This window comes from Coregonus lavaretus (genome assembly GCF_964263955.1).
Source record: "Coregonus lavaretus genome assembly, chromosome: 25".
Taxonomy (NCBI): domain Eukaryota; kingdom Metazoa; phylum Chordata; class Actinopteri; order Salmoniformes; family Salmonidae; genus Coregonus; species Coregonus lavaretus.
The window spans coordinates 18324435-18348733 of NC_140012.1; the positions used below are offsets into that span (position 1 = coordinate 18324435).

General features: G+C 43.5%; 1 protein-coding gene across 1 annotated transcript in view; it reads left to right on the plus strand.

The window, feature by feature from the left end:
• Window positions 1-22598, plus strand: part of LOC311100554 (glutamate receptor ionotropic, NMDA 2C-like) — a gene marked incomplete at both ends in the record, with an annotated part of 63749 nt that extends 41151 nt beyond the window's left edge. Inside the window, 8 exons of the mRNA XM_084141460.1 lie at window positions 3555-3723; window positions 4613-4766; window positions 5440-5565; window positions 7753-7982; window positions 13366-13526; window positions 13770-13957; window positions 14547-14779; window positions 20955-22598. Of these exons, the coding sequence (XP_083997586.1) occupies window positions 3555-3723; window positions 4613-4766; window positions 5440-5565; window positions 7753-7982; window positions 13366-13526; window positions 13770-13957; window positions 14547-14779; window positions 20955-22598 (2905 nt within the window). The remainder of the gene's footprint in view (window positions 1-3554; window positions 3724-4612; window positions 4767-5439; window positions 5566-7752; window positions 7983-13365; window positions 13527-13769; window positions 13958-14546; window positions 14780-20954) is intronic.
• Between the last annotated feature and the right edge of the window lie 1701 nt (window positions 22599-24299).

Consider the following 24299-nt stretch of genomic DNA (forward strand, 5'->3'; position numbering starts at 1 on the left):
CTCTCTCTCTCTCTCTCTCTCTCTCTCTCTCTCTCTCTCTGTCTCTCTCTCTCTCGTCTCTTCTCTCTCTCTCTCTCTCTCTCTCTCTCTCTCTCTCTCTCTCTCTCTCTCTCTCTCTCTCTCTCTCTCTCTCTCTCTCTCTCTCTCTCTCTCTCTCTCTCTCTCTCTCTCTCTGTCTCTGTCTCTCTGTCTCTGTCCTTGGGGTGTGAGAAAGAGGGGGAGAGATTGAGAGAGACAGAGTTAGTGAATGTAAAATAGAGGATGTTAATCATATGTTGGTGACACAGCTATTCTCCGTAGCAGATGTTTGGTGTAATTGAAAGGTTCTTTACTCATTAAAACTCCTCTCTTTGGACAGCGGCTGGTCTCGTTGGCAAGATAACTGAACTCCATTAAGTGAGAGTAGCATAAACAGGTTGGTTGTTTAGCATCAAAACCGATGCGTGTGCAACTATGTGGCAAAACAGACAGAGTTGGCTTAGATTGTTGACAACATGTAAACTACATTTAGTCTCAAATGTTTATTGAAAACAAATACATTTGCACAATGAGCACTTGTCTCAAATACATAATTATAGTTGTTGGTTAGCTAGCTAGCAAATTATTGCCATATTAGCATAGATGTGACATCAGTCAAAACACCTCAAAACAATGGTATCAAGAACAAGATAAAACTATCTGAAACAAGCCACCTACAATTCCCCACATTGCAACATCTTGTCATTGTTGCTAGCTATCTGGCCATCCCAAATCACAACAACACACAGACTTCTGCCCCATTGAAACATGTGCATTGTTTTCGTAACGTTGTCAGCTAACCATTCTATAAGGCAAAGTCAAAGGCACGCTCTCTGAACTGACTATGGGCTAGCCGCAAGAGTGAAGCTATTGGTGTATGGTTCTACATGCTGTATGATGCTTTGTCTGGGTAAAATCCTAACTTATCTACGTGTGGATATCTCAGTGTAATGTAGTCGCCGTATACCTACGTGCGGTTCTGGTTCGGGGATGCACAGAGTGCACGAGAGTTGTATTGTAAAGGCAGAATTTTCATGTGCAGCGCTGCAGAAACTAGTATAGTTATGTAGAAGCTTTGGGACAATTGTAACAACTGATGGCCACTAGATTATCGCCAGTTGATATCGCCAGCTCTCGTTAAACCATAAATACGAGCTAAAACCACCCACATAACTGATCTCAATTGCAACCATCATCCACCACCGTTTAACCTCTTCATAACGCAGATTTCCAAAAGGCTTCTTAACAGCTTCTACCCCCAAGCCATAAGACTCCTGAACAGCTAATCAAATGGCTACCCGGACTATTTGCATTGTTCTCCACCCCCTCTTTTACGCTGCTGCTACTCTCTGTTTATTATCTATGCATAGTCACTTCAATTATACCTACATGTACATATTACTTCAACTACCTCAACTAACCGGTGCCCCCGCACATTGAACCTGTACTGGTACCCCCTGTATATAGCATCGTTATTGTTATTTTTACTGTTATTTTACTGCTTTTATTTTTTACTTATCTGTTGTTTACATAACACTTATTTTTCTTAAAACTGCATTGTGACAAATACAATTTGATTTGATTTCGGGGTTATCTTTTAGTCCTGATTACAACCAACATTTTTCAAGATTATTTTGCTCTCTGGTGGGTAATATCATCGGAACATTTTAATCGTGCTTGTTGAGCAGACTAAAGGCGATTTATCTATGTGACAATCATTCCGTACAACTGAAATAAAGTATTTCCTTTTTTACCACGGCAAATCTACTGTGGCAATTTTCCCGACAAGTTGTATGATGGAAAAGTAATGTTAAAGGTGTAGCCTACTCTTATTATTTTATTCAGTTCCAATTGATGTAATCCATTAAATACAACTGTCTTTAAAAGAAAATGGTCTGATATGGTCATATCTTGTCAAGATCGGGGGTAAAATATCCCTGGATAATCCATATTTGAAATTTGCAACTAAATCAAGTAAATAAAAATATATTTTGTATCAAATTAAGATATCTTGAAAGTCAATTATTATGTTATTTTGCCATTTAAGGTGAAGCGTTTGAATGAAATATAGGCCTACTACTTCTATATTCTTATGCTCAAATAAGTATTTTTGACATCCAGCAGCCTTGGTTTCTGATGCTCCTGATATTACAGGGCGGTAGTAGAGAATCTAGACCAGCTGTCTGGTATCATAGTCACTTGACACGGTAACAATGAGAGATCAACTGATCTGCTGTTTTATCCTTGTGAGGTTTTTGTTGCAATCAAGCTTAGTTTAACCCGCAGGTGCATGTTATCTCCCGTTCGTAGCATTTTAAGAAATCCAGCGGTAACCTGCAGGAGCGCGTTAAGTTCTGCCTGTTGGTTGCAATCGAGACATAGGTATTAGCATCACATACCAAAGGGTACACCACTGGCAATCTTCCCACTGAAACATATGTTCTCAATCTTCCTTCCCTATTATATCGCTTTCTCCACCATTCTCTATCTTCATTCCTCATAGCAAAGGACGTTTTTTGTGTTATATCTTTAAATGTCCTCCCTCTGGGCACATTGTTTCATATTGCTGTAGTTTCAGGGAAGAACCCTAGCACAACGGAGCCATCGCTAATCCTCAGGTGTGTCTGTGTGCGTGTGTGTGTGTGTGTGTGTAGGGGTGGGGGATATAGAGGAAGCAGTTTAATTGTTGTGTAGCATCCACACACATAAATTAACACACCCTGACTCAGAGCTCTTAACCTGCAGCGTTTAGCCCAGGCAGCTGTTGAGTTGAGGGAGACGGGGACATACCTGTTACTCTAGGTCAAACAACAACAACCATCCCCTCTCTTTCATCCCTCTCTCTCTCTCCATCCTCCCCCTCTACCTACACATCATTAGACAGTGGGGTCGAGGGGAGGCTGGAGGTGACGGATCATCACCGCTCTCTGTGTGTGTGTGTGTGTGTTTGTGTCAGTGTTCCTCCAAACACCCTAATGGACTGTGTTTAGAGTCTGTCTCCGGCACTCAGACAGCCAAGGTTTTAGACTGGACTAAGTATGTGTGTGTGCGTGCCTGCCTCTCTGCCTGTGTGCGTGCATCTCTGTCTCTGTGTGTGTGTGTGCGCACGCTTGTTTGTGTGAGTGCTCGCATCCGTGCGTGCATTTGTGTGTGTGTGTCTGGGGGATACTGATTTACTGTTGTCTTTCCTGTCTGCAGACCAGGTCCTTGATTCCCAGTCATTAGTACAGAGTACAGTTTGCTCTTTGCTCTGCAATGATGCTGTTTAGCTTATTGATCTGATATGTCTCACATCTCCAGCCATCAGGACTCACTGTGCTACTGCTGTTTAGGAGGTCAATAATAGGACCTGTTGGGTCAATTAGGAGTTGTTCTTCTTTCTCCTAAAACGTACTGTGCTTCACCTACGTTCTTTCTCTCTCTCTCTGTGTGTGTGTGTGTGTGTGTCTATCTCTGCAATATCTCAGGTCACTCTGAAGCATTTACCAAGTTCTGTTCTGTGTGTGTGTGTGTGTGTGTTCCTCCTCTCCATACAGTATTGTGGGCCACTCAGAGCCCTACACCAAGCTGTGCTGTAAGGGGTTCTGTATAGACATTCTGAAGAAGCTGTCTCGCACCATCAAGTTCTCCTACGACCTCTACCTGGTCACTAACGGGAAACATGGAAAGATGATCGGCGGCATCTGGAACGGCATGATCGGAGAGGTGAGAGGAACACTAGCACCAAACTCTAACACTAATTCCCAACCCCATATCGAACCCTAGTCCATATAACCTCTATTGTGGAGATCTGAGAGTAATCCATAGGTGTAAGCAATAGGGTAAAAGCTCCACTTGCCCTCTGATAACACACTTGATTACACTTATCAAGGCTTTCATGGTCTGTTGATTAGTGTAATCAAGTGTGTTAGTGCTGGCCTGGGACAAAAGCCTGCACACCCAGTAGCTTTCCAGGACCAGGAGTGCAGAACATTACAGGAGATGTCTGTGCTAGGGCAGATGCGGTGGGTAGCATAGAGGTTCGAGAGGTGTACCAGTAGCTGGAATGTTGCTGGTTCAAATCCCAGGACGATAACAATTGGAAGAAAAACTAGCTTCTCCGTAAATAGCTCCAGTGCTCCTACTCCTAACTATGTGCTGTGTGTTTGTTGGGAGCAGGAGAGATAAAGAGGCAGTGGTCAGTGGCAGCGGTAGCCTGGGTAGGTGTACAGTAGCTCTCCCCATCTCTTTGATGGTGCATTCTAACTAGGTAATGGTGTATGAGGACATGCACATATGGTGCTGAAGATGCAACACACAGACATCAAACACAGTTGCATCCTAAGGCTCCTAAACAGGTGTTCCTCATGAGAACATCACAGCCTGCATTCCTCTGCCCAGAGGCTCAATACTTTGTGTGTGTTTGATATATTTTGAGGTAATTCTAGAGAAAAAAATGCTATAGTGTGTAATTCTTATATAAAGTACATTAGCAGGGGGATTATGTATAGTAAATCCTATTGTCAGTTGTATGATGTAAAGATGTATCAACCTGCCATTCTCTTTTCCTCACCCTGTCTCATTCCTCGCCCTCTCCTCTCCTCTCCTCTCCCAGGTGTTCTATAGAAAAGCAGACATGGCCATAGGTTCTCTCACCATAAACGAGGAGCGTTCTGAGATCATCGACTTCTCCGTGCCCTTCGTTGAGACGGGCATCAGCGTCATGGTTGCCCGTAGCAATGGGACTGTCTCCCCCTCCGCCTTTCTTGGTGAGATAGTAGGATTCATTGATTGACTTTAGATAATGTAAATATAATTTGATCTGAGGTCAGTTTAGTTTAATTACTCCAATAGTTAACATTAGGATATGGGGAGGATAAGATTATCCTAGATCTGTGCCTAAGAGTATTTTACCTGGATTGTCGGCCATGATGCCTCTCCCCATGGATGCAGCAGGACAGCTAGCTCCCATGGCAACGCTCAGTGAGCGCAAACGTGTGTGTGTGGCCTACTTTACTGAGTTCTGTCTCAGTGGTCTGTTTTCTGCTTTAGGAAACTTTAGATTAAAGTTTTATCCTGCAGATATGACTAAATCCCACATAAACCCTGAAAAAAAAAAATCTAAATGAAAACAAGTTGCTGGATATTTTCCCATGTTAAAATTAATCATTTTATCTCTGCCTCTTCTCTCCCTGATCTTCTCAGTATGTATAATTGCCTTGTTTGAGCCTGGCAGTACAAAAGCTAATACGACAACCAAAGCAATGGATTAAGAATCCCATGATTACCTTTAATTCTTCTTTAGATACTATGCAGAAGACATTGTTAGCCATTATTGTCCAAAAGACCTGAAAAGAAAGATGTCTCTCGCTCCTTCTCTCTTTTGCCCTCCCTCCCTCCCGCTCTATCTCTCTCCTCCTTGTCTCTCCTCCTCTCCCCTAGAGCCCTATAGCCCAGCGGTGTGGGTGATGATGTTTGTAATGTGCCTGACTGTGGTCGCTGTGACTGTATTCGTGTTCGAGTACTTCAGTCCTGTCGGCTACAACCGAAGCTTGGTCAGTGCCAAAGGTGAGTTGAGACACACCTGTCTGCTAGCCTGGATTTAGCTCAGAGGGCTAACACAGGAGACCTGGGTTAAAACTCAGTTGGTCATTAACACTGTTTATTCATACAAACACAGGAAAGTGTATCAGAGGTGTGTATCGGTTACACTAGTATCGGTAAGAGCTGTGTCCTACTACACAAAGAATTGTCTGAGATACTAGAAACATTAGTGGGCCATAAACTAGGTGCGCAATAGTTTTCAAGTGGCTTTATAGCAGGAGTTCCCAATTACATTCAGCTGTGGGACTGTTTATCCTTGAGCTTAGAGTCGGGGGGCCAGAACATAGTTATAAATAATGTATGCACTGCAAATTGACCGCAAGAATCCCAAACAGATATAGTATTTGACAAAAACAGGATCATTTCAAACCTTGGTTACATTGGGATACGATCACATATGCCTCTCTATTTATGCATGGGAATACTTGGGAACAGATTTCCTAAATTGAAATTACTTTGAGCTCATTTCCTGGTGATTTTACAGTCTTTTAAGTCCAATAACAAAAATGATATATATATATATATATATGTATTTCGTACAATTTGGGGGGCCAAATAAAATCCCCCGCGGACGGAATTTGGCCCGCGGGCCACCTATTGGGGAAACCTGCTTTACAGGTTACGAAACAGAATGTCAGACCGAGAGTTCCTGGGAGACTGTGGGGTATAGCCCTACGCACAACGAAGACGGCTATTCAATCCCAGCATGCCGAGATGCCAGAGCTCACTCTCGTCTCACGGTCTGAAAGGTCACTTCCTGGTTTAATTAGCGTTTGCCGCTAGGCTAATCTGACAGAGATGGATGTGGCTCTGCTAAGATGACCAAGATGGATGGACTGAGGCTGTGTTCCCCAACACGACACACAGCTAGAAGCAGGCTAGCGTCTAACGCAGTGTTCGCCAACACCACACACAATAGAGGCTAATGCTGTCTTCCCCAACATGATACACACCAGGTAGAGGCAGGCTAATGACTAACCTTTCAGTGGCTAGGTTAATGCTGAGAGGATCGCTAAAGCTGCTGGGTTGAGTGATGGGTTAGGGAACGACCTATGAATAGAAACATTATATACATTTGACCTTTTCAGCTCTCTATAAGGCCTAGTAAGGGGCTGTAGAAATTAGCTAATTGGAAATTCATGATTCTGTCATCAACTGTATAGGCACATGGACGTATAAGGAGTATGTTTCATGACACATATCAACAACATGGAGTATAGTGTCACTGAAGCTAGAGAGCTTTATAGATCCATTCATCCAATTGGACATCTGCTAATGAGGTTGTTATGATACCTTGGGTTTATTAAACAAACATCTAATCTCCACCTCCCTCTCCTCCCTAATATCCCCCTGCCTCCAACTTTCCACCCACCCCTCCTCCTCAGGGATGGGCAAAACTTACAAAAAACTATTACAAAATACAGATACAAAATATCATGAAGATCAATGTATCAAAATAAACTACAAAATACTTATATTTTGTAATGTATTTAATTAAAATACATATTTTGTATTTTAAAATGCTAAAATACATTTGCAAGTAGCCGGCCAGAACAGCAACATCATTCTCAGTAACGGTTACAAAAACGTTTTACTTGCTATGACTGTGATATGTTGTTGTTTATTTACCTTAGTTGAGCAAGTCACTCTGGATAAGGTTGTCGCTAAATGACCAAAATGTGAATGTACTATATACAGTATGTGAAAATGAACATACCTAAATGAATTGCAAAGGGGCAGAGTTCATTAGAATAATACTCAGCATGCTTTGCAATTGTACATTTTTACATACACATTTATTTTTAGTTAATTTAGCAGACACTTTTATCACACCATAGTGCTATCATACATCTGATACTAATGCAGGGTGAAAGGGGGGCCACAAAATGTGAATCGCTATAAAAAATGGTAAAGAAAAGTATTTTGTATTTTGAAAATACAAATTACAGTATTCTGAAAATACAAATTACAGTATTTTGAAAATAGTAAATACAAAATACATTGGAGTGTAGTTCAGCCCAGTGTAATTCAAATTACAAAATACTCAGAAGTAATTAAAATATGTATTTCAAATATATGTAACAGAAATACTGCCCATCTCTGCTCCTCCTGCCCCCCCCCCCACCCCCCCCACCCCCCACCCCCCACCAGCGCCCGGCGGTCCTACCTTCACCATAGGGAAGTCAGTGTGGCTACTGTGGGGCATCGTGTTCAATAACTCAGTCCCCATTGAGAACCCTAAAGGCACCACCAGTAAGATCATGGTGCTGGTGTGGGCCTTCTTCGCTGTCATCTTCCTGGCCTCCTACACGGCCAACCTGGCTGCCTTCATGATCCAGGAGCAGTACATAGACACTGTGTCTGGACTGTCTGACAAGAAGGTAGGACAACTAATCAATCCCTGAGTCATCCATCAATCCATCCATCCTGATAACTGTCCACTCTGGGCTCGTACTGTCAAAGATTCTCCCTGTCAGACCATAGCATTTACACATGCAAGCAAGCACACACACACACATACATTCTTCTTCATTTGGCTTGCTATTCCTCAGTAAATCACAGAAGAGGAAAATGACAAGCGACAAACTTCACTTCAGAGTGCGAGAGCGAGAAATAAATAAACAGAGAGACAGAGAATAGATACAGAGAGAGAGAAAAAGCCAGGGCCTCAGGAGAGGTATTGAGACAATATTATATTCTTCTCAGACAGTGAACACAACTGTGTATCCTGGCTGGGAATAAGCATCCTGACCCTCAGTGAGGCATGGCTGTATTAACCACTGGTTTCACTTATGCAGATAGCTCTGTCTGTACCACCGTTTACAATGCTGGTGGGTCGATATGGCCCGTAACAATATATTCATAAACCCCTTCCTACACACACTCAAGTGCATGCAGGCACACATACACACACACACACACACACACACACACACACACACACACACACACACACACACACACACACACACACTCACACACACACACACACACACACACACACACACATACAAAGGATCTTATTGTAGGGAGGTCCATCCATCTACACAGGGCTCTGAAGGTCAATACTAACAGAGAATAATGGAGAGTTTTTATTTACACTTTAATTGGGTTTCATGAGTGTCTGGGTTCTGTGTTGTTCTGTCAAAGGTTTCATCCACCCTGCACTCTGAATCCTCTCAAATTGGAACTGACTTGACCAAACGGCCCTGAGTTGAAGTACTACACTCTAAAAAATCCTGGGTTAAAAACAATCCAGCGCTGGGTAAATAGTTATTTTTGACCCAGCAGTTGGGGCACTTAGTTGGGTTATTTATTTGAAATACATATTCTAATTACTTCTGAGTATTTTGTATTACACTGGGCTGAACTATACTCCAATGTAATTTGTAACAAGATGTTTTCGAAAGTTGTAATTTGTATTTTCAAAATACAAAATACTTTTCGATACAGTTTTTTAAAATAGCGGGTCACAATTTTGTGGCACCCTTTCACCCAACATTGATATCAAAAGTCTGATGGCACTATGGTGTGACAAGAGCGTCTGCTAAATGAACTAAACGTAAATGTATATGTAAAAATAAACAATTGGAAAGCATGCTGAGTTATTCTAATGAGCTTTAGGTCATTTAGCATTATCCAGAGTGATAGTGTATGCAGCTATGGTAGACAAACAACAATATATCACAGTCATAGCAAGTAAGAAGTTTCCGTAACCATTACTGAGGATGTTATTGCTGTTCGGCCGGCTACTTGCAAATTTAGTTTTGTATTTTAAAATACAAAATACATGTATTTTAATTCAATACAATACTTTGCAACAGTATCTTATATTTTATTTTGATACATTGGTCTTTCGGTATTTTGTAATTGTAATTTGTAATTTATGCCCATCCCTGGGTATGACCCACCTGGCCAGATCAGAAGACTGGAGGTGTGGCTAAGCAGGGGTGTGGCTTTCAGAAAGTTATTTTTGGCGACCCATGAGAGTAAATGTCAGTCAGGTTAATCTTGTCTGTGGTATTGTCAACAAGTTGCAATTTAGTGCTGACACTTTTGTAGCTTTAATGAGGCTTACACAAGAGAATGAGTTCCTCAAGCACCTATGCATATCCAAATGTTGGGATTGGTACCATGAATGACTTATTCCACATTTTGTTTTGTTACAAATTGGGATTAACATGGATTTCATTTTAATTTTTTGTCAATGATCTACACAAAATACTCTGTCAAAGTGGAGAAAAAAAAAATCTAGCATTTGTAAAAAATAAACATGAGAAATAAACACAAATATATTTTCATTAGATAAGTATTCAACCCCCTGAGTCAATAAATGCTAGAATCAAGCACACCCATAACATGATTCCACCACCACTATGCTTGGAAATATGGAGAGTGGTACTTAGTAATGTGTTGTATTGGATTTGGATTTGCCCCAAACATAACATTTTGTATTCAGGACAAAAAGTTAATTGCTTCACCACATTTTTTGCAGTATTACTTTAGTGCCTTGTTGCAAACAGGATTCATGTTTTGGAATACATTCTGTTCAGGCTTCCTTCTTTTCACTCTGTCAATTGGGTTAGTATTGTGAAATAACTACAATCTTGTTGATCCATCCTCAGTTTTCTCCTATCACAGCCATTAAACTCTGTAACTGCTTTAAAGTCACCTTTGGCCTCATGGTGAAATCCCTGAGCCGTTTCGTTCCTCTCCGGCAACTGAGTTAGAAAGGACCCCTGTATCTTTGTAGTAATTGGGTGTATTGATACACCATCCAAAGTGTAATTAATAACTTCACCATGCTCAAAGGGATATTCAATGTCTGCTTTATTATTATTATTATTTCATTTTTTTACCCATCAACCAACCTGTGCCCTTCTTTGCGAGGCATTGGAAAATCTCCCTGGTCTTTGTGGTTGAATCTGTGTTTGAAATTCACTGCTCGACTGAGGGACCTTACAGATAATTGTATGTGTGGGGTACAGAGATGAGGTAGTCATTAACAAATCATGTTAAACACTATTATAGCACACAGAGTGAGCATGCAACTTATTATGTGCCTTGTTAAGCAAATTTCTACTCCTGAACTTATTTAGGCTTGCCATAACAAAGGGTTTGAATATTTATTGACTGAAGACATTTCAGCATTTAATTTTTAATACATTTCACTTTGACATTATGGGGTATTGTGTGTAGGCCAGTGACAAAAAATATACATTTAATCAATTTTAAATTATGGAAAAAGTAAAGGAATGTGAATACTTTCTGAAGTCACTGCATTTTGTATTTTAAAATACAAACATACATTTGCAAGTAGCCGGCCGAACAACAACAACATTCTCAGTAACGGTTACAGAAACTTCTTACTTGCTATGACTGTGATACAGTATGCTGTTGTTTATCTACCTTAGTTGAATGCACTGTCACTCTGGATAAGAGCGTCTGCTAAATGACCAAAATGTAAATGTACATCTGAAAATGAACAACTGCAAAGCACTTGGTAAGGTCATTGGCCTTGTTTCGGTGTGGAAATGAACAATTGCAAAGCATGCTGAGTATTACTTGAATAAGTAATACTCAGCATGCTTTGCAATTGTTCATTTTTACATAGGCTATTCATTTACATTTCCTGTAGTTCATTTAGCAGACACTCTTATCACACCATAGTGCCATCAGACTTTTGATACCAATGTAGGGTGAAAGGGGGTCACAAAACTGTGAAACGCTATAAAGAAATAGTACAGAAAAGTATTTTGTATTTTGAAAATAGAAATTACAGCTTTCGAAAGTATCTTTTTAAGAAATACATTGGAGTGTAGGTCAGCCCAGTGTAATACAAAATACAAAATATTCAGAAGTACACTACAAGACAAAAAGTATATGGAAACATGCTCGTTGAACATACTCCTGAGTGGCGCAGTGGTCTAAGGCACTGCATCGCAGTGCTAACTGTGCCACTAGATCCTGGTTCGAATCCAGGCTCTGTCGCAGCCGGCCGCGACCGGGAGACTCATGGGCGGCGCACAATTGGCCCAGCGTCGGGTAGGGGAGGGAATGGCCGGCAGGGATGTAGCTCAGTTGATAGAGCATGGCGTTTGCAACGCCAGGGTTGTGGGTTTGATTCCCATGGGGGGCCAGTATAAAAAAAAAAAAATGTAATCACTAACTGTAAGTCGCTCTGGATAAGAGCGTCTGCTAAATGACTAAAATGTAAATGTAACATCTCATTCCAAAATCATGAGCATTAATATGGAGTTGGTCCCCTCTTTGCTGCTATAACAGCCTCCACTCTTCTGGGAAGGCTTTCCACTAGATGTTGAAACATTGCTGTGGGGACTTGCTTCCATTGAGGCACAAGAGCATTAGTGAGCTCGGGCACTGATGTTGGGTGATTAGGCCTGGCTCGCAGTCGGCGTTCCAATTCATCCCAAAGGTGTTCGATGGGGTTGAGGTCAGGGCTCTGTGCAGGCCAGTCAAGTTCTTCCACACTGATCTCGACAAACAATTTCTGTATGGACCTCGCTTTGTGCACGGGGGCACTGTCATGCTGAAACAGGAAAGGGCATTCCCCAAACTGTTGCCACAAAGTTGGAAGCACAGAATTGTCTAGAATGTCATTGTATGCTGTAGCATAAAGATTTCCCTTCACTGGAACTAAGGGGCCTAGCCCAAACCATGAAAAACAGCCCCAGACCATTATTCTTCCACCAAACTTTACAGTTGGCACTATGCATTAGGGCAGGTAGTGTTCTCCTGGCATCCGCCAAACCCATATTTGTCTGTCGGACTGTCAGATGGTGAAGCGTGATTCATCACTCCAGAAAACGTGTTTCCACTACTCCAGAGTCCAATGGCAGGAAGCTTTACACCACTCCAGCTGACGCTTGGCATTGCGCATGGTGATCTTAGGCTTGTGTGCGGCTGCTCGGCCATGGAAACCCATTTCATGAAGCTCCCGATGAACATGTATTGTGGCTGACATTGTTTCCAGAGGCAGTTTGGAACTTGGTAGTGAGTGCTTTTTTATGCTCTATACGCTCCAGCGGTCACGTTCTGTGAGCTTGTGTGGCCTACCACTTCGCGGCTGTTGCTCGTAGATGTTTCCACTTCACAATAACAACACTTACAGTTGACAGAGGCAGCTCTAGCAGGGCAGATATTTGACAAACTGACTTGTTGGAAAGGTGGCATCCTATGACGGTGCCACGTTGAAAGTCAATGAGCTCTTCAGTAAGGCCATTCTACTGCCAATGTTTGTCTATGGAGATTGCATGGCTGTGTGCTCGGGTGTGGCTCAAATAGCAGAATCCACTCATTTGAAGGGGTGTCCACATACTTTTGTATATATAGTGTGAATAAAATACGTATATCAAATACATGTAACAGAAATACTGCCCATTGCCGATCTTAGCTAAACACTGCAGAATCAACAACCCAACCTGGCTCTGGCAATGGATTCTTAAGTGACCCAACTGCTGGGTCAAAATAACCCAACATGTGTTCTGTCCAATATTTACCCAAATTGAGTTGTTTTTAACCCCCACTTTTTAGAGTGTAGACTGAACTCAATGTATGACTATTGAATTGACTCAAATAGAACGACCTTAAAATCTAATCAAATTAAAAAGGGTAGAATGGCATTCAATCAAATGAAAGTTAATTGAGTGGAACTGCATTTAATTGAATCAGTTTGAAATTAATATGACTTCTCTGAGTTAGATCTCATTGAACTGAATCTCCTCTCCTCATCACTTCCTACAGTTCCAGAAGCCTCAGGAGCACTACCCTCCATTCCGTTTTGGGACAGTCCCCAACGGCAGCACAGAGAGGAACATCAGAAGTAACTACCCTGACATGCACACACACATGGTCAAATACAACCAGAAAGGAGTGGAGGATGCCCTCAACAGCCTCAAGACAGGGTAAGAAAAATGCACTGCACTTAACCCTGAACTCTCCTCCAGCTTTCAACCCTAACCCTCATCCCAATGACCTCAAAATAAATGACAGTCCATTAGCCCCATAATTTGATTTAGTCCCATTTACTGGGAGGAGTTCCATTTGGCTCCTTGTGCATCTACTTTATAATTAATTCCCAATAGAATCTGAAGATTTATTTATTTATTTTTATCACTGTCTGATTCTTTTTTTGTGTCATTCAATAGGAAGCTGGATGCATTCATCTATGATGCTGCGGTGTTGAACTACATGGCAGGGAAGGACGAGGGCTGTAAGCTTGTGACTATCGGCTCTGGGAAAGTGTTTGCCACGACAGGCTATGGTATCGCCCTGCAGAAAGATTCCAGATGGAAACGACCCATTGACCTGGCCTTACTTCAGTTCCTGGGAGACGGTGGGTCACTGCAAACACATGCGCGCACGTACGCACTCACACACAGCCCGTAGAGCTGGCAGTTCTCAATTTCTTGATGACAGTGTGTGCAGCCTCACCAGGGGTGGAGCTTAGAGAGAGAGTTAATATCCTCCATCACAGTAGGGAGGTGTGAGGATGATAACCACTATGGACACACACACACACACACACACACACAAACACACACACACACACACAGTAGGAGTTAATATCCGCTATCACAGTAGGATTGTAGGGACCACAGGGAGGTGTTAGAGATATCATGTGGACAGTGTTGGGAATACAAACTATAAAACACACACATGCAGACACACACAGGTTTCTTATATAGGTATAACAGGAGCTTCAGTACATTTACCCATCTGTGGTCATACTGATATGGTACAATGATGGAAGTCGTCGCTTGTTCACTGCTAACCCCAATTTGTAAGTCATAAATAATGCATTCCTCAGTAGCCTACCCTTATTGAAAAAAAGCTAAAGCACCTGAATCTGACTATAGTGATTCACTGGTGAGTCCCTCCTCAAGGGGATTCTGACCATGTCCCTCTCCTCTCCTCTCTCCCAGGTGACACCCAGCGCTTGGAGACAGTCTGGCTGTCAGGCATCTGTCAGAATGAGAAGAACGAGGTGATGAGTAGTAAGCTGGACATAGATAACATGGCCGGGGTCTTCTACATGCTACTGGTGGCCATGGGGCTCAGTCTGCTGGTGTTCGCCTGGGAACATCTACTCTACTGGAAACTACGCAAGAAACTAGACAAGTCTCCTCGCATGGACTTCCTGCTCGCTATCAGCAGGGTGAGAGAGAGGTTTATGCTGAGAGAGAGGTTTATGGTTGGTTGGTTGATGTGTGGCCAATGTATAAAGCCTGATATGAGCTCTTAGTACTTTTTACACCACCTATAATTTCAATGACTACATTATCATCTGCCAGCTATAGTTTTAATGAGCACGAACCACAGTTACAATTCCAGCTCAACATTAGTGTTAATCAACAACCAATCTATGTAATGAAAAGCGTGGTTGTTGGAGAGAGGAGAGGCAGGAGCAAGGAAGGAATAAGAAAATAATTACTAGCCAAAAATCTATAAACTCAACTCGAACACCACTCTCACAAAGAGTGTGTGTGTGTGTGTGTGCACGTCCTGCTCTAGCAGAGTGTGATTGCAGAGTTGTGCCTGTATCAGGGCTTATCAGATTTGCAGCTAAATTACTATCTGATAATTAATCCCTATGGGGGCGCTTGAGGGCCAAATTAAATTGGGCTTTGTCCGTTTTTCAGTCGACTGTGAACGGTGCAGTATGAGACTATTTGCTCAGCATGTGTGTGTGTGTGTGTTCATTGTGTGTGTGTTTGTTTAGCTATAGGCAGTGTTATAGTACTCCAGATAGGTCTTCAAGATAGGTCTCGATCTCGAGTCCGGTCTCGAGACCACATATTGAGTGTCCCGGTCTTGTCTCGGTGTCGGATACATTTGTACTCGGGCTTGACTCGGTCTTGGACAGTGATGACTCATAATTTCTTCCCGAGACCAGCAGAGTAAAAAACTCATAATTATCAGCTTCCATTCAGTCAGCGCATAAAACTGCTTTGCCAGGCCAAATATTCTTTAAACATTAATACAGTATCTTAACAGCCTTCATATCTATTATAGTAGACATGTTTGCACAGTGGCGAACCTATAGGCCTTCAGTGTGTGTCAGGTTTGTGATTCTGAAAGGACAGCTACCGTAATAACAGCACACTCATGTAGGAGAGTGCACTTTTTGTAAAACACAAAGGGCCAGTGGTGGAGGCTATACGCAGGTATAAACCATATACCAACTTTTTTTAAGTGGGAATTGCGTATACTCACTTCTTAATCCCTACTGATGCGTATCAAAGTAGTGTAGTGGAGGTATTCCGTTTTAGGACCACTATTGTTTTCACTATATATTTTACCTCTTGGGGATGTTATTCGAAAACATAATGTTAACTTTCACCGCTATGCGGATGACACACAGCTGTACATTTCAATGAAGCATGGTGAAGCCCCAAAATTGCCCTCGCTAGAAGCCTGTGTTTCAGACATAAGGAAGTGGATGGCTGAAAACTTTTTACTTTTAAACTCGGACAAAACAGAGATGCTTGTTCTAGGTCCCAAGAAACAAAGAGATCTTCTGTTAAATCTGACAATTCATCTTGATGGTTGTAAAGTCGTCTCAAATAAAACTGTGAAGGACCTAGGCGTTACTCTTGACCCTGATCTCTCTTTTGACGAACATATCAAGACTGTTTCAAGGACAGCTTTTTTCCATCTACGTAACATTGCAAAAATCTGAAATTTTCTGTCCAAAAATGATGCAGAAAAATTAATCCATGCATTTGTTACTTCTAGGTTAGACTACTGCAATGCTCTATTTTCCGGCTACCCGGATAAAGCACTAAATAAACTTCAGTTAGTGCTAAATACGGCTGCTAGAATCCTGACTAGAACCAAGAAATTTGATCATATTACTCCAGTGCTAGCTTCCCTACACTGGCTTCCTGTTAAGGCAAGGGCTGATTTCAAGGTTTTACTGTTAACCTATAAAGCGTTACATGGGCTTGCTCCTACATATCTTTCAGAGTTGGTCCTGCCGTACATACCAATACGTACGCTACGGTCACAAGACGCAGGCCTCCTAATTGTCCCTAGAATTTCTAAGCAAACAGCGGGAGGCAGGGCTTTCTCCTATAGATCTCCATTTTTATGGAACAGTCTGCCTACCCATGTGAGAGACGCAGACTCGGTCTCAACCTTTAAGTCTTTACTGAAGACTTATCTCTTCAGTAGGTCATATGATTGAGTGTAGTCTGGCCCAGGAGTGTGAAGGTGAACGGAAAGGCTGGAGCAACGAACAGCCCTTGCTGTCTCTGCCGGGCCGGTTCCCCTCTCTACTGGGGTTCTCTGCCTCTAACCCTGTTGCAGGGGCTGAGTCACTGGCTTGCTGGTGCTCTTTCATGCCGTCCCTGGGAGGGGTGCGTCACTTGAGTGGGTTGAGTTACTGACGTGATCTTCCTGTCTGGGTTGGCGCCCCCCCCTTGGTTTGTGCTGTGGTGGAGACCTCTGTGGGCTATACTCGGCCTTGTCTCAGGATTGTAAGTTGGTGGTTGGGGATATCCCTCTAGTGGTGCGGGGGCTGTGCTTTGGCGGAGTGGGTGGGGTTATATCCTTCCTGTTTGGCCCTGTCCGGGGGTTTCTTCGGATGGGGCCACAGTGTCTCCGGACCGCTCCTGTCTCAGCCTCCAGTATTTATGCTGCAGTAGTTTATGTGTCGGGGGGCTGGGGTTAGTTGGTTATACCTGGAGTACTTCTCCTGTCTTATCCAGTGTCCTGTGTGAATTTAAGTATGCTCTCTCTAATTCTCTCGTTCTCTCTGAGAACCTGAGCCCTAGGACCATACGTCAGGACTACCGGGCATGATGACACCTTGCTGTCCCCAGTCCGCCTGGCCTTGCTGCTATTCCAGTTTCAACTGTTCTGCCTGCGGCTACGAAACCCCTACCTGTCCCAGACCTGCTGTTTTCAACTCTTAATGATCGGCTATGAAAAGCCAACTGAGAGACCTGAGCCCTAGGACCATACGTCGGGACTACCGGCCGTGGTGACTCCTTGCTGTCCCCAGTCCGCCTGGCCTTGCTGCTATTCCAGTTTAAACTGTTCTGCCTGCGGTTATGGAACCCCTACCTGTCCCAGACCTGTTGTTTTCAACTCTTAATGATCGGCTATGAAAAGCCAACTGAGATTTATTCCTGATTATTATTTGACCATGCTTGTCACTTATGAACATTTTTGAACATCTTGGCATGGTTCTGTTATAATCTCCACCCGGCCCAGCCAGAAGAGGACTGGCCACCCCTCATAGCCTGGATCCTCTCTAGGTTTCTTCCTAGGTTTTCGCCTTTCTAGGGAGTTTTTCCTAGCCACCGTGCTTCTACACCTGCATTACTAGCTGTTTGGGGTTTTAGGCTGGGTTTCTGTACAGCACTTCGAGATATTAGCTGATGTAAGAAGGGCTATATAAAATAAAATTGATTGATTGATTGATTCGTCTTATCAATTATGTAGTACAATAGAGAAATCATGCACAAAGTAGCCTACACAATCGCAAAGCACGTGAAATCTATTCACATGCACGCCGCACAAAAAGCGTAGTTTCAGCTAACTAATGCAACAATGGGTACACAAACCAGGTATTGAAAAAGTTTAGTCCGAAGTGTTGGTTAGTAGGCTATTTGTGATGCGCAGTTGTCATCATGCGCTGTTTGCATCAGGGGTGTAGACATGGATGGACCTGGGTTGACAGAGGCCCACCCACTGGGGAGCCAGGATCTGACAGGCACAACCAATCAGACTGATGTGGTTTAAGCATTGTTGTGGACTTAGACTTTTCTATTTTTAAAAAGTGTGATTTTGAGAATGGAAATCTGAAAAATCTATAGGAAAACTCATTAAAAAACAGGATTTTTCACATGGTCCCTTTGCTGGGAACTTTTTGGCAAAATTTGAGTATACCCACTTCTCCAGGCACCACTACATAGGGCCGATGGAAAGACAGCAGTCACAGACAGCATGATGTTAAAGGATAAGCAGTCCATAAACTCAGACATAATAAGTCAGTAGGTCCCAATCATAAGATTACAAAAACACAACCATTAAGAAATTCCCATTGCATAAACATAATCACTTTCAGCACACAAAGTAACCAGTGACCTAAAGTTTTCAGATATGAAACAGACAGTCATAATATCAGTCAAAAATATCAAATTCCCAGTTTATGCTACGAAACCAACTTTATAAGAGGTTTTAAAGATAGGTTATATTTTACTCAACGTTCCATGACGTACACTAAGACATTGTTGGCAGAATAGATGGATGCAGTTCAGTGCATGATTAATATAATTCACCAATACATTTCCTGGTAGTCCCAAAAATATTGCTAACAGGTTGTAAATCACAGTTGGCCTGATACATTGTTTGCTGCCTCCATTCGGGAGGCACTGTTTCAGTTTCAATGACTCAATATTCTGGACAAAAACTGACGAATGTAACTAAGGCTGGGAATGCCAATTCAATCAAACTAGCAAGGGCAATGATAGCAATGATCACATTGCAGTGATCACAGTCATAACGTGACTAATAGGCTAGCGTATCTATTTATGTAGCAAGCTAAAAACACAGAGCCTAACATTAGCTAGATAGCTAGCTAGCTAGCTGCTATGAGGATGTAATGTCATGCCATTGGAGGAGTAGGTGAGTGACTGACTTTTTTCCCTCATGTCGTTTTTCGGTGGCTATACACAGCTAAAGATGCAGGTGTCATTTGCTTAGCTAGCAAGAACTTGAACGACAGTTATCCAGTCAGCATATCTCTTGCATTTGCAAATTCACTCTGGTTATCTACTCCGATTTCAGAGCACTCTCCTTTTAGTGTGCCAGAGCGCAGAACAACTGATTAATTTACGAACGAGCAACATCTGCTGAATATGATTGATGTCAGTAAACGTAGACAAAAAAGTAATAGTTAGTCAAGAACGCACTAGATAACATGTAAACAGCCTAACCAGCTCTGCTACGGTGAGTAAAATTGTTAGAGTGAGGTGTTCTCTCATTTGTGTCTGGAAGTAGCTAGCTAGCAAGCTAGCCAAATTTAGCCAGTTAGCTTGGGTGCTTGGTTGGGACAAGCATGCATTGGCAGGCAAGCTGCAGAAGGACGAGGAGGCTACAATTCCCCATCGTTTGTCAGTGCAATTTTGACAGCCAACTAGCTGAAAACGTTTGAGAGGGTTTATCTAATGTTCCTTTGTTAGATTTTAGCTAATCTTGCTCTGGCTAGCATTAGTTGTTTATATTGTTGTTGTTGATGTGCATCACTGAGGGAGAGAGAGCCTACCTTTTCATGGTTGTTTGATAGGACTGTAAAGTTTCCAGTTGTAAGAGGACTCCTGTGGTGTTTACATATTTGCAGAAATCCATTCAGGTGTGTTTTGTGGCTTTTGGTGAATGAGTTCTAATTGTCGTTCTGTTGCAACTGCCTGTAAACACACAGTCCAGTTCCAAGTGAATGATGGCAGGCCCATGTGGCAAATGGCTTGTTTGTATAAAGGCTTACTGTAGCTCTGATTGGCTATAGCGCACCAGTCTGTGTAGACTCTGGTCCTTGACAAGACTGATGTTTTTATTTACTGTAGTGTCTATTAATTGTCCAAATGCACGGCCGCTTTCCCACTCTATATTGATGTAGTATTTTCGCAAATTCCTTAGTATACGTAATTCCCAAACATTTAAAGAATTTATGAAAACGTGAAAATGACCATATCTAAGTGGTCGCTTGTCAGAATAAAGTGTCATTTACTTCCTGGGCGTGTATATGAACAGATTTGAATAGGATTTCATGTTGCTAAAATGCTCTTAGTTCCACTTTAAATGTGTTTCACACATAAATTATTTTCAAAGAGATTGCTAACAACAGCAAGCGTGCTGCAATAAAAAACACAGTTTCACTCACCAGATTTGAAACTTAACTTCTTGTTGAAAGTTATTCTTGAAAAGGGATAAGCTAACAAATTAGCAACAACATCCTCTTTCATAACACCTGCTGCAGCCGCTAAAAACTAGCCAACAACAAAAGCTTGAATCGGTCTCGCTTTAGGTGGTCTCGAGCACAACACTGGCTATAGGGATGTTCTATATAATCAGGGGCATGTAAAAGGAATTCCTAACTTCTGTAAACTGGCAAAATTAGTTTAATGAATTTACATTCTTACTATATGTGAGGTGTAACTTTTGAGCCAGCTCTTCTCTCTACAGGGCTTCTAGGTTAGCTGAAGGTTAAGTGTAATAATTTTCTCGCTCTCGCTCCTCCCCCCCATTCCTCTCTCCCTTCCTCTACTTTCCCTACCTCCATCTCTCCCCCCTATCCCTTTCTCCCTCTCTATTCCGTCTCCCAGGGTATCTACAGTTGCTTCAACGGGGTGGAGGAACCAGACCACCCTAACCTGGCAAACCCAGATCTGACAGCTAACTACGCCCAGGCTAACATGCTTAAGATGCTACGCACCGCTAAAGACCTGGTCAACTCCGCCCAGGTCGAAACCTCACTGGACCACGCCACCAAGACCATAGAACACTGGGGTCGCCATGGCGGCAACCTGCCAGTCCACATTCCACAGCAGGTCACCACGGAAATGGTTCCGGGAGGGTTTGCTTATGTCACAGAGAATACACACACACACCTGCCCCCCGAGCGCCCCCTCAGCCAGCAATACTGCACGCTGGGTGTAGTGACTTCTCTGAAAAGGCAGAAGGGGCTGGCGAGACCCACGCCGCTACGATACACGCTCCCGGCTCGCACTTCCTCTCTCTACGACAGACCACTTTCTGTTTCTAGTCTCAGTAGCTCTCACCTTGACCTGGCTGGGGGGGACCCCCTCTCTTCCTACTCTCAACCCTCCACAGGTAGGCTGTATGTGGAGCCCCAGCACCTATCCCACCTCCGCTCTCCTTTCATCCCCTATAGTGAGCTTCAGCTGCCAGACATCTACCCCTTCTCTCACCGCCCCTCTGCCATCTCCCATCCATCGCACACAGAGCCCTACAGAAAGAATAGGAGGAGCAAGAGCCTCCTCTCAGGGGAGTCAGGAGGAGGAGGAGTAGGAGAGAGGAGGAGGCGCAGGGAGGAGAAGACGGTGTGTCTGGCTGAACTCCGGGCCAACCACCTCCAGGAGAACAACATCTCACCCCAGATGCCTGACTCCCTGTACCCAGGAGCGGTGCTCTGTCCTGGGGGAGAGGGCTGTGTTGGCTCCTGGCCTCTTCCCCTGGAGGAGCTGGTTCTGGCAGGCAGACGGAGGCTCCACCGACGGCCATCTTTCCTCCGAGCCACCTGGGGGAGTGAGCGGATTCTCCAGCCAGACGAAACGCCGCCTATATCCCTTGATAGCCAATCACATTCTGCTTTACCAGACCTGTTCCCCTGCGTCATGGCCGAACAAGAAACTCCCATTAAACTCTACAACCCCGCCCCCCTCCGGAACAACCTATGCTACCCTGCCACCTCAACTCGCCAGCATGCGTATCTCCATATGAGGCAGGACCAGAGGAAAGGGAACGGACGTAAGAAGCTGCGGTACTCAAACTCCACCCACCTGCCCACCTACAGGGAGGCCGTGCTGGGGGGCCAGGGAGGCGGAGGGGGGGTAGGCCTTGGGGTGGTCCGGAGAGCCACCAACCTGCTCAGCAGACAGTACTCCCACTATCTAACCTCCTACCCTGGGCTGCCTCTCTACCATGGCCCCCAGGACCTCCAGGCCCATTCCCAGGCATCCAGCAACCACCCCAGCCCCGGTATATACCCTAGTCCTAGCCCAGTATGCCAGCCCCTGCCCTGTGGAGGTGGCTATCGAGGCCAGAGGGGGTTGTTGTACCAGGACAGTCTGTATGGTGCCTATGGGGCCTATGGAGCCTACCGAGGGGACCAAGATCCGGGCTTAGAGCCCCAGAAAGGAGATGGCTCGGTAGGCTTGAGGTCTGAGGACAGATCCTGTGTGACCCGGCCCTGGGGACGCGTCTCTAGTCTGGAGTCAGAGGTCTGAGAGACACAGACAAACACTACAGACATTATATGCTGGAATTTATACTATAGAATATAAGATTCGACTTCCACATTGAAGATTTGTGATCCACAGTGACCGTTTCGGAGGGGGGTGGGATAGAAATAGGTACACAAAGGATTTTCACACACAGAAATAGGTACACAAAGGATTTGTACAGTAAAGGTGGTAAGCTGAGGGGTAGATAGGTTGGACAGTTGAACTTCCTTATTCCTTATTGAAGAGACAAAGTAGAGTGTTTGACTGAATGTTAATTGGCCATTTTGGAAAAGCATGAAACTGAAAGGATGTGTAGTGGAGGTGACTGTACTGTAGCTAGCTCAGTCTAGCACAGTGACGTCCCCTTTTCTCAAAAGGTTTACACTCTTAGAAAAAAAGGTGCTATCTAGACCCTAAAATGGTTCTTCGGCTGTCCCCACAGGAGAAGCCTTTGAAGCACCCTTTGATTTTGATGGAATGTTGATTTTACTTGCTGCTTTCAAACATTATATTCCTGTGTTCTGTGCATTGTATTACGTGGCCACGATGTACAGAGTCAGTATTGTTGCTGTGTGGGACAGATGCTCTCAGAGATGTCACATAGCCCAGAGAGCTGTGTTTTTGTGTTCTGTGTGTGTGTGCTATGTGTGTTCTGTGTGTTTTCAGCCCTTGCTGGGTTATTTCCGAGCCCTTCTCCACTGAGCCGAGCGAGAGGGGAACATATCTTCAGCTCTGCATCTAAGCAAAAAACCTCCCACAACCATACACACTTACAAGATCACAGTTACCTGTATCTATTGACTGCTATGTACAAGGCCATGACAACCCAGCTATGTTTATAAGTATGAATACAGTTAAAGTTATCAGAACTCAGGATACGACCCAAATGCGGACAGTTCGAATCACAGATGTTTATTAACAAAACAGGGGTTAGGCAGATGACAGGTCAAGGGCAGGCAGAGGTCGGTAATCCAGGGCAGAGTCAGTAAGGTACAGAACAGCAGGCAGGCTCAGGGTCAGGGCAGGCAGAATGGTCAAAACCAGAAAAACTAACAAAAACAGGGGCTGGAGAGAAACAGGAGTACGGGAAAAACACGCTGGTAGACTTGGCGAGATAAGACAAACAGGCAACAGACAAACAGGAAACGCAGGTATAAATACACAGGAGTTAATGGGGACAAATGGGAGACACCTGGTGGGGGGTGGAGACAAGCACAAGACATGTGAAACAGATCATGGTGTGACAAAAGTATCTGGAGAAGAATTACAATAAAAAGGTTTCCGTTGTAGATAAGAACACACTGTATATTGATAAGGAATACGGACAGCTTAGGGCTGGATACAATCCCAATTGTGGAAGTATCGAGAAAGATCCGCATTAAAATATAAATAACATTTTCCGATTTAGAAAACATATGCAGCGTTTACCGTAAGTGCAGTCTCCACAAATGTGGGAACATTGCCTATAATGAGCTATAACGCTGATCTTCCGCAATACTTCGGGGATATGTTGAATCCAGCCCTTAGTGTGTGTATCTACAGTGCAATAAAAACGTTTCAGCTGTAGAAGTGATCCTAACTCAGAAGCTATATAATCCTGGATGTTGATCTACGGTGTTCCCACTCTGATGGTTAAGGTAAGGTTTTTGGGAAGGTAGTCTAATACTAGATCTCTGCCTACTCTGAGCACCTCACACTGGATGG